The sequence below is a fragment of the Molothrus ater genome, chromosome 7, assembly GCF_012460135.2.
Source record: "Molothrus ater isolate BHLD 08-10-18 breed brown headed cowbird chromosome 7, BPBGC_Mater_1.1, whole genome shotgun sequence".
Taxonomy (NCBI): domain Eukaryota; kingdom Metazoa; phylum Chordata; class Aves; order Passeriformes; family Icteridae; genus Molothrus; species Molothrus ater.
The window spans coordinates 25,864,537-25,879,630 of NC_050484.2; the positions used below are offsets into that span (position 1 = coordinate 25,864,537).

At 41.4% G+C, this 15,094-nt stretch overlaps 1 protein-coding gene across 3 annotated transcripts in view; it reads left to right on the top strand.

Annotated features, from left to right (window-relative positions):
- Positions 1–15,094, top strand: part of PTPN4 (protein tyrosine phosphatase non-receptor type 4) — a 142,969-nt gene that overhangs the window by 32,348 nt on the left and 95,527 nt on the right. The window contains exon 1 of one of the 3 annotated variants that reach the window (XR_008508494.1): positions 620–1,272. The exons of 1 other annotated variant lie outside the window; for it this stretch is intronic. Coding sequence is in view for 1 of the 2 variants with exons in the window: in XM_036387029.2 (XP_036242922.1) it covers positions 1,260–1,272 (13 nt within the window). In the remaining variant the exon portion in view is untranslated. Of the gene's footprint in view, positions 1–619; positions 1,273–15,094 lie in introns of those variants that run through there. One more of the 3 variants, XM_036387029.2, reaches the window with a different exon arrangement.

Sequence of the window (15,094 nt, forward strand, 5' to 3'; positions counted from 1 at the left end):
GTGGCCAGGATGCACAATATACCTCATGCTCTGGAAAGCTCCGGCAAGGACCTACAGGCAGTAATGACCCTCTGGGACATTTGCAGGGTGAGGCTGGGCGGCCATGTGACCAAGACGGAGGGTTACGACATTAACACACCCTCACTGCTCCACTGTGGCTCATTTTTCCCTCGGAACGGAGCGGGTCAGAAGAGCAGCCTGCGGCTCCCACGGGCACAAGGATCCCTCAGAGGGCCGCGTCCCCCGGGCGAGCTGAGAGCGGCGAGAACCAAGCCGAGGCACGGAGCGCCGCGGAAGGCCGCCGGCTCCAGCGCACCGCTACAGGTGCGAGTTACGGCTCAGCGGACCAATCAGTGCTCACCGCCGCCTTCAGCCATGGTAAAGCCAGCCAATCAGACCGCCAGCTGCACTCCCGGTCCTGCCCCCTCCCTTTTACGGACACATGACGGACCAATAGAAAGGAGAGCACAGCGCCCGCCCCCCATCGGCTCTCGCGAGCTTTCGGGGGCCACCTCCCGCCCTCCGCTGGGTGATTGCGCAGCCGCCATGTTCGTTGCTATGCTGCCCGCGTGAGGCGGGCAGGAGGGCGGCGATGAGGGGAGGAGGCTGCAGGTCCTCCCCCCTCCTCTCCCACGGGCGCTCGCTCGCTCGCCGGCAGGGAAGGCGCCTCCGCAGCGCCCCGGCGCTCCACCTCCCCCCGGTCCCCTTTGCCTCCCGGCCGGGGCTGCGTGCGGGGCAGCCGCCGGTCCGTGCTAGGCAGTGCCGCGCTCCGTGTGGGACAGCCCCGGCCCCTGCGGCCCCTCCGGCCGGTCGCTGAGAGGAGAGGGGGGAAGGAGAGGCCGGAGGGTGGGGGTGTCCTCCGCCTTCCCCCCGGGGCTTCTCCGTCCTCTTCTCCCCCAGCTCTTTTCCCTCTCCTCCCCCCCGCTCCCTCGGCCCAGTCGCTGCAGTACGATGCGGCGCTCGCCGCTGCGGCGGGGCGCGGGGCGGCTGCTGTCGCTGCTCCCGAGGCTGCGGCTCCGGCGGGCGCTGCGGGAAGACTGAGGGGGGGGGCGGCGAGCGGCGCCTCCGCTCCCGGACTCGATCCCGATCCCGCGGGGGGGGTGCGGGCGCTGCGCGTGCCCGAGCGTCTGCGGCGCGCGTGCCCGTGCGCGCGCCCGCGGAGGCGGGTTGGGGGTCGCGCGGGGCGGCAGCGGCGCGAGCGCGCAGCCCCCGCGCCTCTTCCCTCCGCGCTCCCCGCTCCATCTGGAACCAGGACGTGGATGTTACATGAAGGTAAAGGCGGCCGCCGGCGCCCTCGGGGCTCCGGGCTGGGGGGGCGAGGGGTACTGCGAGCCGCGTCTGTGGGTGCTGTAACCCCCCCGGTCCCCCTCCCGCAACTTCGCGCTCAGGTCGCCGCGGGCGGAGAGCGACTCTGCCCTGAGCCCTTTTGGGAGGTGGCGGGGGGGTTTGTGTGTGCGCTATCCCTCCCCTTCCCTCTCCGAAAAAGCAGGAGAGCCGGCTCCCCTCTGGCCAAGGGGGTGTGGGGCTGTGTGGGGGTGGGGGGCGTAAATAGCCTCGAGGGGAACGAGCTGCGGGGGCAGGTCGGGGTCTAAAATGCAGTGAACTCTGCCGAACGCCCGAAACGGATTTTTATTTTAGCGTGTTTAATAAAAAACTTTGCGATCCTGTGCTTTCTAGGCACATGTGCGCGTTGCCCTGGTTATGGGTAGGGAAAATAGGTTTGAGTGCTGTCGCTGCATTCCTCTGGTACATTTTTAGTGTCTCCCTCGAGCAGAAGGCTTGTATAATCGCTGTGTCTATATGCGACAGAGGCTTTTCGTGTACCTGGCGATGGGTTAACTCGTGCATGCTGTTGCAGCACCGGCTGGAAGAGCCATAACGTCTTTTTCCTTTAAAAATCTCTAAGAGCTAGTAGCTAAAACTAGATAGCTGCCAGTGTACGTGAGATGTTCCCGTCTCTGGTCTGTTCGAAGGATATACATCGTTCGGATGTAAAATACACGTGAACGAACTTTATGCTGTTATTTATACCCATCCAGGACTTCAGTGTGGCCAAGCTGTTACAATTTTTTAAACTGTGAGATAGAAAATATTTGTGTGACTTGGTGTATTACAGAAGTGCTAATGGATCTCAGCTGAAGAATAATTGTTAGACTGCAGTGTGCACATACATTTGCTCACCCACGGGGCATTTCTCTTGCCCTGAGCTAAACTCAGAGTTCAGTGCTGAGGGGGTTTTGTGAGTGCACGTTTGCCTGCTTGTTTTGGCAAATTAATGCTCTGTAATGTTGAGAGCCACCGACGTGTTCACACGCATGCAGACATTGTGTGCTCGTCACATTGTAAATGTGCGTTGCAGGAATACAGGAAGGAGTTCCATTAGAATTGGTAAAACCATTTTTTGTTAGATATGTATATTGTAGGAAAGTTTTCCAGTTCATTGCTTGAACATAATATATTCAGTATTGTAATCTTATGGGTGCCATTTTCTTGACAATGGATTTCTTGCTTCACTGACCTAAAAAGTTGTTTTTACATATTGGCACGACTCTGGCTTGCACCATGTTGATAAAATATGATTCTGGGTGATAAGCTTACAAATATGTACATGTGTGTCAATATGTTTCCCAGGCAAGTTTATACTTTATGAACTCAGAAGTGTACCGTTGGTCCGATTTTTTTTTTTTTTTTGCTATAATTTTGTTGTCATTACAGTTTCTTTGTATTTTTAGATGTGTGTTTTTAATTTTAGTTTTTCAGAGTCAGATTAAACATTGAAATACAAATGCATATTCTTCACAAGCAGAAATGTATTAAATAATTTTACCTTTCAGTATGTTTTCCTTACGTTTGCAGTTAAATTTGTTTGGAATCGGATTTTACCTGTTTAGAGTTTACTTCGATGGTTACTTTGTGTTCAACAAAATTGTCCATGGAATGTATTGTTTGTTGCCATGCTTTACAATTCTCATGTCCTGTTAATGCCTAATTTAGGTTGTACGTAGCAGTATTGATTGAACATCCTTGCTAAAAATACTTTCAGGGTTGGGTACACTTACACCATAGTAGCAGGAAAGTTCAGCCAATATCGTTTTTCTGTGACTAGAATTAATTAATTATTAGCAGCTATACTTTTAAAACGTGAATAAAAACCAAAATCCTGTAATCTTAGAAGTAATGCTAATGGCTCTGTGGAGTGGATGAGCTCTCTGTTAATGAGCAGGGTTCATGTAGTACTATTTACATGTTACTGCCATTGCCATATTTGAAATATATGGTAAGTTAATACTCAGGGTACATCATTTTGGCTCAGATCCTGCAGCGGCCCCTCTTTGGGCAGATGGATCCACCTGCACAGAAGTTGCTGCAGGAACTTGAGCTCCAGCATTGGTTCAGTAGACATCAGGCCTGTGTTTGTCCTGGGCATTTGCTGTGTGTGAATGTTTGGTTGTGTTTGTGTGATGTCACAGGGGCTTCTGGGCATGCAGAGCTCCAGGGCTGGCAGCCTCATACAATAGTGTGTGACATGATTACTGGGGATAAAGGGACTTCTAAAAGATTGCTTTCATATTGTAACAGCACTGCTGAAAGGTCCTGAGCAGCATCTGGGGGCTCCATTTCACTGGGCCATTATTTATGGTTGCTACTTCATAAGGATTTTGTTGAGTGTACATGGGAGTTTTGTGCATTGGTTTGTGTGCACATATAGAAGGTGGGATGCACACTGAGAGCTGAGGGGAGGTTACACTGGAGGGGAAGGTAGCCAGGATGGGTCAGCCATCAGCTCACCTATGTGTGGGAAAAAGAGCAGCTTGCTTGGGGCAGTTTAGGCTTTGGATGTAGTCAGTGGGTTGGGCAAATGTCTTCTTAAAATTACAATGGATTAATAGTCTGTTCTAACTTTTCAACTGGTCAAATCTTTAATTAAAACAAGCAGCAGACATGTGCATGGCTTTTTTTTGGTGTTGGAATCAATGTTAGACTATTTTCCCTAAACTGATAAATAGTGCATTCCTATGGTTTGTCTTCTTGGGTCTTCTTACTACCAATAGTTTGATCCTCTGATTCATCATGATTGTGCCTTGCTCCTCCCCTCCCCCAGTGTGGGTTTAAATTTGGTGCAAGATCATATGAATCCCATGCATTCACATCCTGTTTCTGTGTCACCTCACTTCCATTCTCACCAATTAAAAAATGGCCAAACAAGAGAATCTTTCAGCAGATGGTTGACTGTGCTTTTTTTTTTTTTTTTTTAATACAACACTTTCACTCTGGTGCTGTCACTTTTCATTAAATGCCCAGACAAAATTCTCGTGGGTATTAATGTCCTCCAACCTAAATAACTGTAAAAATGGTTCGTGTATGTATATAATATGGAATTGTTCATGGGGGAAAGAAGGAACTGAAGGTGGAAGAGCAACGGGAGGGGAGAATGGCCTGAGCAGGAGACAAAACCCAAGGAGCTCAGCAGTGTGCTGGTAATACAACAGCAGGTCTTTACTGTCTGGACCAGCTGTTCATGTATGCTTGTTTGGGAACAGAGGCTGTTTTTCCTTCAGGACTTGTAATCCACTGAAGTAGCACAAAAACAATTTTTTTCTAGGCTTTTGAAAACCTTTAATTTCTAAAATTTTGGAGTTCTTTTAAGTCTATATATATATACACACACACATATATAATTATTACAGTGTTGTATATGCAGGTACATATTCAAATTCTCCATCTTTATTTAGATGGAGAAAATTAGAATTAGAAAACTATTGCTGTTTCCTATTTACAAAATAAATTACTTCAAGTTTATAGCAGTTAAAGGGTTCACAGAAGTTTTACTGATGTGCTGACATACCGGAATTCAGGGTCCAGATGTGTAGGTTAAAAGAATCTGGTTAACAGCACACTGAAGTCTGTGCTGGTTGTATGCAGTGTCCCAGTACATGCCACAGAATGTTACAGCTGGTGGTCACAGAGATTCCCAGTAGATCAGACAAACATAACTTGATGAATTTCTCTTTGAAATGTGAGAATTGAACCAGCTTCTCCTTTCTCAGCTTATGCACCTTCAAACAAAGACTTGGTAGGGTGATGCAATTAGGCCTCTCTTGGCACCCTACTTTGTCTCACACTGCAATTACTCTTGGACAAGTTTACTGTGACTATTGGATGATAAATGCAATTCCATTTGTGTGGTTTATGAGACACTGCCATCTCTACAGTTACATGAGGAAGCGGGAAATGGCTAATATCCATTTAAAAATAAACAGTCTTTTGATTATGAGTATTTATGATCTGTAATGAGGAATGCTCTGGGAAATATTTTTCCTGATTGGAGTGTGAAGTGAGCTCTTCATTGCCACTTGACAGTTTTCAGTCTGACCCTAAGATTGATGAGGGAGAAATAGACAATCCACTTCTTATGGCACGTGTGTTCTTACATTGCCTTTCTGAGTATTCTTATCTTTTTCAGGGTAACTAGATTAGAGAATAATAACTGAATTATTTTGCATGACCAAAAGCCCAGATCTTCAAATGACAATCAAATGTAGTGCTGCTAGAGATTAACATTTTCATACTTGGAATTTTTACTTTTTTAAAATTAGTTTAAGGAGGATGTATTCAGTTCTCTTATTAGCCTGGATTTTGGACTTTAAATTAAAAATTGCTCAATATCTGCTAGTCAGAACCTTGTTCTACTGGTGCTTTTTTTTTTGAGAAACATCAGTTAAAGTCTGAAGGTACTGAGTTCTATATGATTTTGCTATTTTGTTTGATAGTTTTAGTAAGCCAAATTGAAAAAAAAAAATATAAGCTCTTTTCTGGTGTTTGCTAGAAGTAACAATTTTAATTGGTTTGGTTTTGTGCTGTTAGCTGTGCTTGGATTAAGCAAATGATCCTCATTTTGTCTTCAGAAGGATATTAACTTTTAAGACAGCTGAGTGTATTTTAGCTTTTCCCGAGTCCTTTGGCCAGTTTTTGCCTTTGTGTACCGACATGTCTCTGATCTACAAATCACCCACCCTCCCAAAAACCCACCCACCCAAACCTCCAAGGAGTGTTTTGTGTCTGCTGCAAATGACAGAAATGAGAAACAAATTATATCAGTAGTGCTCTGAAGCTTGTGTCAATTATTGAGTGCAATGAAAGTTACGTAAGTGGTGTTTTCTTAAATGAGAAAACGACTCTTAGTTAAGTTGTTTGCTTTTTTTATGTCAGGTTTAAAACCAGAAATTGAAACTGTATCTGCAGCAGATCGCTGTCCACGCAGCTGCTGGTAAAAGAGCCTGCTGTGGCTCCTTTGTCTCAGAGATGTGCTGGCATACTTTGTCTTGGAGGAGGTTAACAAGCGAGATTTCTGTTTTTTCTGGCCACAGTGGAAGGTGGTATGTGCAAAAGTGTCCAGCAAATGGATTTGATAACACTGCAAAGCTGTGTTTTTCAAAGGAGAAATTCAAGTGTGACGCACCGGAGCTTGTGCTCTCTTGTATGTGCCAACAGACATACAGTGCTGAAGTAACTTCATACTTAGTTCAGGCTTGACTAGAACTGGAAATGTTGTTCATTCCTGTCCTTCAGGTAGAGAAATTACCACATGATCAGTAAGAGCACCTGGAAAATATACCAGTCAGTGGAAGAACTGTTATTCCTACTGATGCTCTCTGAAATTCCAACTTAGCACAGTTTTTTATCCAGGCCAATAGAGAATTTCTTGATGCTGCTTTCCCTTTTATTTTCCTAGGCCATGAAGTTGCAAAACATGTTAATTGTAATTAAAGTTCTTATAACTGATTTGAACAAAAAAAAAAATCAAAAATGTAATGTATTTCTTTTGGTACTGAAAAAAAAAGCTTCTCAGATTTTACAGCTTTGATTCAATGCTTTTGATTCAATGCTTTTAAAAATGACCATTTATGAGGAAGATCACATGATAAAACTGGGTTTATTTTGTTTCTGTTAGCCTTGTCAGTGAATTCAGAGATGTTTTTGGGGAAAAAACCTGCAGTCTTCCCATGAAAAATTGGCTTTGGAGAGAGTTAAAATTAACATATGTCACTTTGCATTTGTCTGTCTTGATACGTGCAACAAGCTTGTAGTGTCATCTGAAAAAGTGAGACATATTTTTGTCTTTTGATGTGTAAATAGGGTTAAAGATGACCAGTGCTGATGTCCAGTGATGTGTTGCATTGTAAGTTGTTTTTTCCCATACGAATTGTGTGTGTGCACTGCATATGCCAGTTTTGCATTGTCTCTAAACTGCATAGAGCTTCAGTACTGCTCTTAAAATGTTTTTCTGAGTTTATTGAGTGCCCCTATTTAGAAAAGCTTTACTTTTGGAGAAGGGATGTGTATCAATTTGTTTGACTTAAAAATAAAATTTTATGGAACTTGGCATTTGAGTTTTAAATCTGTGGCCTGTAAGCTCCAAACTATGAGCTGCTATCAAGACTTCCCTTGGAAGAGGCTCTTGTCTTTTTTTTGGGAGGCAGGCTGCAGTTAGGATTGATGCCACAGTCTGTTTTTAGTACTTGAGTGCAAATGAGGCTATGGATGGGAATCCTAATCTACAAGTAATTCCCCACTTACTGTGTTTTAGGCTTGTGTGTTGATTCTGTAAGGAGAGAGTGCATCCTGTTAGCTCATCCAAGTGCACCTGCTTTCCATGGAGCAGATCTCTTTAATGTTTGCAAGGGTGTAGTATTTATGAAAAGAATGTTTTGAAAGACTGAAATGTGTCTGCCTCCAAAACTGAAGGAGCGTATCATCTTTGTCTAAGTTGGGATAGAAAAGAGAGGAAAGAGAAGGACAGCTGTCCTGCAACAATTTTAAAGTGTGTTGGGTTTTGGTAAATGTAATGAAGAAGAAGAGGTAAATACTTTTTTTTTTTTTTTAATTGTCTGCAAATCTCATGACCTGTTGTGAAGTTTGTGCTGAAATAACTGTGGCACGCACCACCACAGAAGGGAGAAACTGAAATGCAGAAGTTGTGCTACAATGGAACAAACACACCAGATGGTTACATTATGGGGTCTTACCTCCAAGTGATTTGAAGTTTTTTTTGGGCTTATTTGTTTCCTGTGGGCTTAAGTGAGACTACTGATTTAGATTCTCCAGTACTAAGAGGTGATGCAGTTGCTGCTAGTGGTTCTGTCACCTCTTCTCAAGTTTGCTATACATGCAGCTGGGTGAGGAGGGACAGAACATTAATGGTGGCAAAAGCTTCTTACCTTTCTTAACCCTTCCCTAATTAATATTTTGCTTCTCCTTTCATTGTATGATATATTAAAATATACCATGTAGTCAGATTTGTAAACTACTCAGGCTCTAAATGGTCTTAGATATTCAAATTTGGACTAAGGAAATAATTTTGGAGTTGGTTGTTGGGAAAAGGTTATTTTTGCTTTGCTTTTCTGGGTGGTGTAATGTGGTTACAATTTTTTGGCACCTTCACCTTAAATGGTTTGCTATTACTTAAGAGACTTGCAGTATTGGTGATACTGTCTCTTCCCTTTTCTCATAGTATAGATTTGAGTATTTTGTTCAACAGTTCCTGGATCTGTCTGGGGAAGTGACCATGTGAGTGTGTGCCTGGGGAGGGATTCACTGTGGTGGATGTTCCCTGGATTCTTTTGGTAAAGCTGTTTTGGACTTTCCACAATCCCCATGCTTGCAGAAACTCTGGATTATGTTCAAGCTTTTCAATAGTTAAGTAAATTGTATAGGATTGAATAACAGACATCATAAAGATATTAATTAAAATATCGCTGCTTTCAAAGACATGCCACTTGAAGGATTGAGAGCTGTCCAGTAAGAAAATGAGGTGTGAGTAACCACTAAGGATGTGTACATACAGTTACACTTAGAACAGAATTCCTCAGTAGAGGGCTAGAAAATAGATTGAAAATGAACATCTGACAAAAAGTCCTCCAAGAGGAAATTCCTGCAGGAGAACTTCATTCTTGAGATTAATTAAATGCAAGATTAGAAATTCTCTAGATAGCTGTAAGCTATTTAATAAAACTGAAGTGAGCAATTAAAAGACTCAGTTGTAGTTAGTAGCAGAAGCATTGCCTCCTTTTAATGATCGTGGTGCTGTCCCCTCCCCAGTTACATGTGTTCTCCCTCCTTTTACAGGAAAGCTATATGGGAGCTCAGTAATGCTGGATGCTTTCTGCAGGATTTTCATAAAAAGCATCCGTCTCTGAATAAGGGTGATGTAGATTATAACTTCTTTGGCATTGGAAACACATACACAGTCCTGAGAAAACAGAAATAAAAGTGCTTTGTAGAAATTATACTAATGAAATGTATGTGAGAGAGTAGCTTGAAAGAGAAACCTGATTAACATCTGAAACTTCAGCTCATGTTCAGCCACCTTTGAATAGAACTTATGTTGCCAGTAAAGCTACTTTGTCAAATCTGTTTTCTATTTCTAAGTTACATTGATGTAAGCATGTTCCAATCCACCTTTTTACAGTATTTTTCCCTTTGTTTGCCAGACAAACAGATTCATTCTAACTGTTGTGGGAAATGATTGTAGCTGCTCTGGTATCTGCAAAAGCCTTTTTCCACTGAAGTCTTTCATATTCATTTGAATATATTTTGTGTTGTGGTGTGCCATGATAACTGTGTGTGCTCCAGCAGTTGTGTACCATAAGCTGGGATGTGTTACATGATCAGAGATCCATCCCTCATTGGATAGTAGGGCATGATAGCAAATTATGTCATCATGTTAGGGACAAAGATGTGTAACTGCAGATTCAAAGAAGTTGCTATAGTTCAGCAGAATGAGTGTGCCATGAGTAATTAGGAAAAATAGAAAAAAATTAATATATGTATTGAGTAATGCTGTAATAATAATAATTTTAAATTGCTTCAAAATAAGGTACTACTTAAGTTGTTGAAGAGCACTCTGTGGTAAGATTATTTTAAAAGTGCTCATTACTTTCAATGAGAAAACAAATGTGGTTTCTATTAAAATAAAAATAGGCTGATACAGAAGTTCTGAAGATAAACTTATTAATGTTACTATTTTTCTGCTGTAAACAGAAAGCTACATTCTAAAAATCTGCTTTCCAGACTTAAATGTCTCTTATTAGTACTCAGAAAAACCCACAGTGAAACCTTTTCTTTTGGCATTGTATAAATATCATTATCTTCTTAGCATAATTAACATAATATACACTTTGGATATATCTGTATGCATAGTAAGTAAAATATCATCATATTGGGTGTATAGTGGATAAAAAGATGGAGAGATTGCATTTTAAAATTCTGTAAAATAAAACTATGTTTTACTATAGATTATATTTCAAGAGTATTGCAAGTCATTTAGAAATAATGTCTGAGAAGCAAATACCAGTGTTTATGCTTCCTCTTCAGGAGTGATGGGGAAATGTATTTTGAATATTGTTTTTGTATTAGACTTATTTTCTGTCAAGCCATGCCATACATGCTTGCAGTTCAAAAAACATTGAAATGTTCTGTTGACTTTTTGAAACTTTTTGGCAATGTGACACTCTCCATTTATTTTGTCCCTTGTTTAACAGTTTTTGTGTGTGTTTTCAAAAGCACTTCCATTCACCATTCAAGGAATTCAATAGAATTCTAATAGGAACTGCACATAAATAACTACAGAAATCAATGCTTCAATTCAGCCAAGAGTTTTTTTGTGACTTCAAAAGCCACAAGAGCATTTATTATTAGAAACATACAATTGACTTTTCTTGTATTATGATTTTGCATAGTGATTTGGTTTTTACCACTACAACAAGATTGTTTGACAGTTTCATTTGAAAATGATGTATTTACATTCGGCATTCCAAAACAGTGTAATTTTTATCTTTTCTCTCAAGCTCTATTCATGTTATTTTGCATGTTGAGCGCTGTGCTAAGGTTGTTAGTGAAATATTCCCTGGTGGATTTTTCCTCAGAGATCAACCAAATGTTAGGCACAATCTCCTGTTCTTATATTGTGATGAAAATGTAAAAATAGTCTTCAAAGAGTGGAGTTTGGTTAATTTTCATTTGTTCAACTCATGCAGTGTAAAGCATATCCTCTCCTCCAAAACACTCAATTTTCTGATGCTAGCAATCATAGAAGTGACCAAACTGTGATCATGCAGGGTTATGCTGGAACTACTTCCAGCCTCTAGTGTTCATATTACACCTCAGGCTATGTCATCTGGAACAGTTCCTTTGATCCTGAAGTTTTTAGGTGGCTTCTAGGAAGTGAGATTATCTTCAGGGACGTAGTTTGAGCACACCAGAAGCTTTAGAAAAATTGATGCTTGTCTTTTGAAGTAGTCCCAAGATGATGTGATGTGAAATACAGCACTCTGTGTTCAGTAATGCTTTGCTTTTATAAATGAGCCCTTTGAGTGGTGTTGCTTTTGGGCAGCTCGTGCAGTTCCCCTCAGGTAATGGTGCAGTGTTACCACCTGGGGTGGGGAGCACATCTACAAGGGAAGAGTTTTGTTCTGGTTGTCAGCAGGGTACTCAGATTAATGGATTTTTCTGTGTTCTAGTTTTACTTTTCACTGTTGCTGATAATTCAGAGAACCAAGTGAAGGTACCAGCAGGACCTTTTAGATGATAGCTGCCTTTCCCCACCCTCCCAATCTCCTAATTCCTCCTCACTAGACAGTCTGGTTCTGTGTGAGGAGAAGGAGGTGTTAAGAGCTGCTTTTTGGAATTCCATCTTGAGAACCAACTAATGCTGAGACTTGCTGCCACCAGTCCAGTCACCTTGAGATGCAGACCCACAGTCCCCTCCTCACCTACCTTGCTGCATGAGCAGGTGCATGTTTTGGCACTTGAGAAGCATTTCAGCTCGGTAGAGATGTAGGGAAGCATGGCCTGTCTCTAGTCCTTCCCTGCCCTAACACTTGGAGTGGAGACATTCTTCAGCTGAAATTTACACTGCACCCTGAGAAGTGTTTTGCTGGTGATGAGGGGAAAGAGGGGCAAGGTAGAGTATGGTGAGGAGCAAGATTGGTACCACAGACAATATCATAGCTACAGAGACACTGGTGTTCAGTGTTCTCATTTGGAATTATATGCATTTGGGATTTAAATCCTGTCATGGTGTTACCTTAAAAAAAAAAAGTGAAATGAAATTAGATCTTCTGTTGGTTCCTGAAAATTCTTCCCCATTTCCTTTTCCACTTCTAATTCAGATTGCATTTGAGTCAGCTGCTTTCATCTTGACACTTATGTCATTCAAGGATCCACAAAGTTAGTATGTTAATGTCTGCATTTCAACTGACTGATAGGTACACCAAAACCTATCTTAATTTTGTCACTGCAACATGAAGCTTCTTTTAATTTCCCAGGCTGTTCTGCATTTATCAAAACAAGATAATGGAACGTTGCTGGCACAATTTGCAATCCTAATGTTTAAAGTTTATTAAACATGACTTTTTTTCTTAAAACACATTCTTGCCCTTCCTCTGTTCTTCTAGGTCCTTTGAATGTCACAAATTTATAAGCTGGAAGAAATAATCATGGGCATCTAAAAATAGTTTAGTTAGGGAAACTTGGTTCTGCTAAAGGGCAAAAAATAATTTTAAATCTCTCTAAAAGTGAGCATCACTCTGTATTTTTAGGTTTATCTGTGTTCTGTTTCTTTATGAAAAACAGTTCATGGCAGTAAGCAAGACAAACCCAGTACCTCATATTTTCTTTGACATGGGTCAAATATTTGTGGGGATTATCAATCTTCTTTGGCAGTGCTGTTCTTAGACAGCCAACCTCAAATATATCAGAAAACATTTTGATACATTTTGCATCAAATGTTTATAATTTATTTTGAATGCAAGAAGAAGAAACAGAAGTGGAAAAACCAGAGAATGCCAGAAGTGGTAGGAGATGAGGACGACTTGGAAAGCAGCAATCTATCCAACTCATGCAAGTAGGTGCCAGAAAACCTGAAACAGAGATATAATAAAATATAGTATTGGTATGGAGCAAGAAAGAAGTTATTATTTGATACAGCATAGTGTGTTTCATAGCTCCCCACTGTCAGGTAATCCCTTTTATTGAACTTTGTTTCGAAGTATATACAAGTATATATCTTGTTTGTGGAACAGGTAGTTAAAAATTTATCTCAGGGACAAAAATACGGTCCTAAATTTGAACTAAATCCTTCCCTGACCACTTTACTGTGTTTTGTACTTGTCATCCCTTTTCCAGAAGTGCTTTCTTCTCCTAGGGCAGGGTTTGTGAGTGTGTTGCACTCCTCCTTACCATAAGAAAAGAACTGAGTCTAATATCTAATTGATGTAATATTGAATGTCTTAGTAAGCATTCTATCAGCTATATATGGATAAAAATTGTTTCAAAGTGCTTGAAAGCTGTAATACATTCAATTTCTGTAGTATTGTATGAAGTAACCAGTCTGTTCTTATTTGACCTGCATCTGGTTTAGGAAGCTTAAAACCAAGTCCATTTGAGGTTTTGCAATGCTGAGAATCATGAGAGAGGACCTTCATCTGTCCCGTGGGCTGTGCGCCTGACTCCATATCCTCAATGAGGAATTCCCTCTCTACAACAGCATGACATAGTTGGTTTATGTTTGTATCTTATGACCTACTAAAAATATTCTCTTGCCTTCCCACTTACCTTCTAAGATCCTTTTCAGCAGAATTGGTGTATAACCACCTTGTATGCAATTCCGGTATTTTTGTAGTGAATCGTGCCTGCTTGAAAGAGTAAAGAAATTCTCCAAACTTATGAAGGAAATGTATGTTTTCAGAAAATAGTTTTCTTTTATTATTCTGGATTGAAAGCTGAACATCTGAAGCCACTTGCCTTGATATTTTGGAGGAGGCCTTTTTGTTTTTATTTCTTGAGGAAAAAGATTTTGTGGAGTCTTTTTATGTATCTTGAACATCTCATGTGTAAAAATAGAGAGATGCAGAAAATATCAATATGTATGGAACATAATATTCGAACAAGTAAGAAATTAATTCATGTCATGCGATAGTTAAAAACTTCTATTCCTTGACATGGACTCCTAAGCACTTACAACTTTTGTTATGGAAAGTAAATTTAAAATACTATTTTAGTATCAGTCTCTGTTTTAGAAAGAAAATACTGCTCTCTGCAAATCATCTCTCAATTTTTAACCTGTAGCTAACTAAGCTGTCTAATAGACAAGTACACCTAAAAATATATAGGGATATGCCTTCTCCTTTCCCTATGCCCAATTAAACATTGGCTACTTTGTATAAATATTTTTGTTCTGTAGCAATTACTGCTCCATGCCAGGTAGTCACTTTCCAGAAGATGTTAGTTTAGCCATGCATAGTTAAGCCCGTGTCCCCTCAGCTATTCTCACTGCTGTATTGCCTCTATTGACTATAGCAGTTATACATCCCTTGAGCACTGCAGATCCTGTGAAACAAGGTTATCTATGGCTATGCGGATTCCAATGTGTGTTTAAAAAATATAATTATTCTAAATGTTATGCATACTTTGGCTTTTCAAGGGAATGTATACATTTACTGGCAACTAGTGAGTTGTATTTGTACATGAGAAGCTTAAGAGCATGTGTACAGGAGGGGCTGCTCCCCCCACCTGTGGGAGCCTGCAGCGTTCCTGGAGGGAGATTGTGTCATCCAACTACCTTTGCCTTTGTAAGTCCAGTGCCACCATCTCAGCACATGTCATGATCTTGTGTCACCAGGGTGTGACAGGGGTGTGTGCTTATTGCTGATGTGGATTGATAGCTTTTTGATTGGCATGGTGCAGCAGAAACAATCACGCAGGGGCTCAAGATCCAGGATCCTACATTTAAATATCTGTTTGAAAGAGCCATACCGTATCCTTTTGAAATAATGACAGATGTTTGGAAAGGATGGCGCAGATCCTGCTTTCTCTCTTCCTTCAGCTGCTGGTGGTTTTCTGCTTTACCCACAACAGGTCTTTGGAGTCTGTGTCTGTACAGTTACATGGCATTTTCAGGTGGGAGAAGATGTATCAAGCAGCTACATAATCAACTTGGCCTTGCCTACTCACCCTCTGTTGCCTGATCTGAAAGCTGTGAGCCAGTTACGTTGAATGCACTGGCATGAAACTCTTCATAGCCCAACCTCTGTGT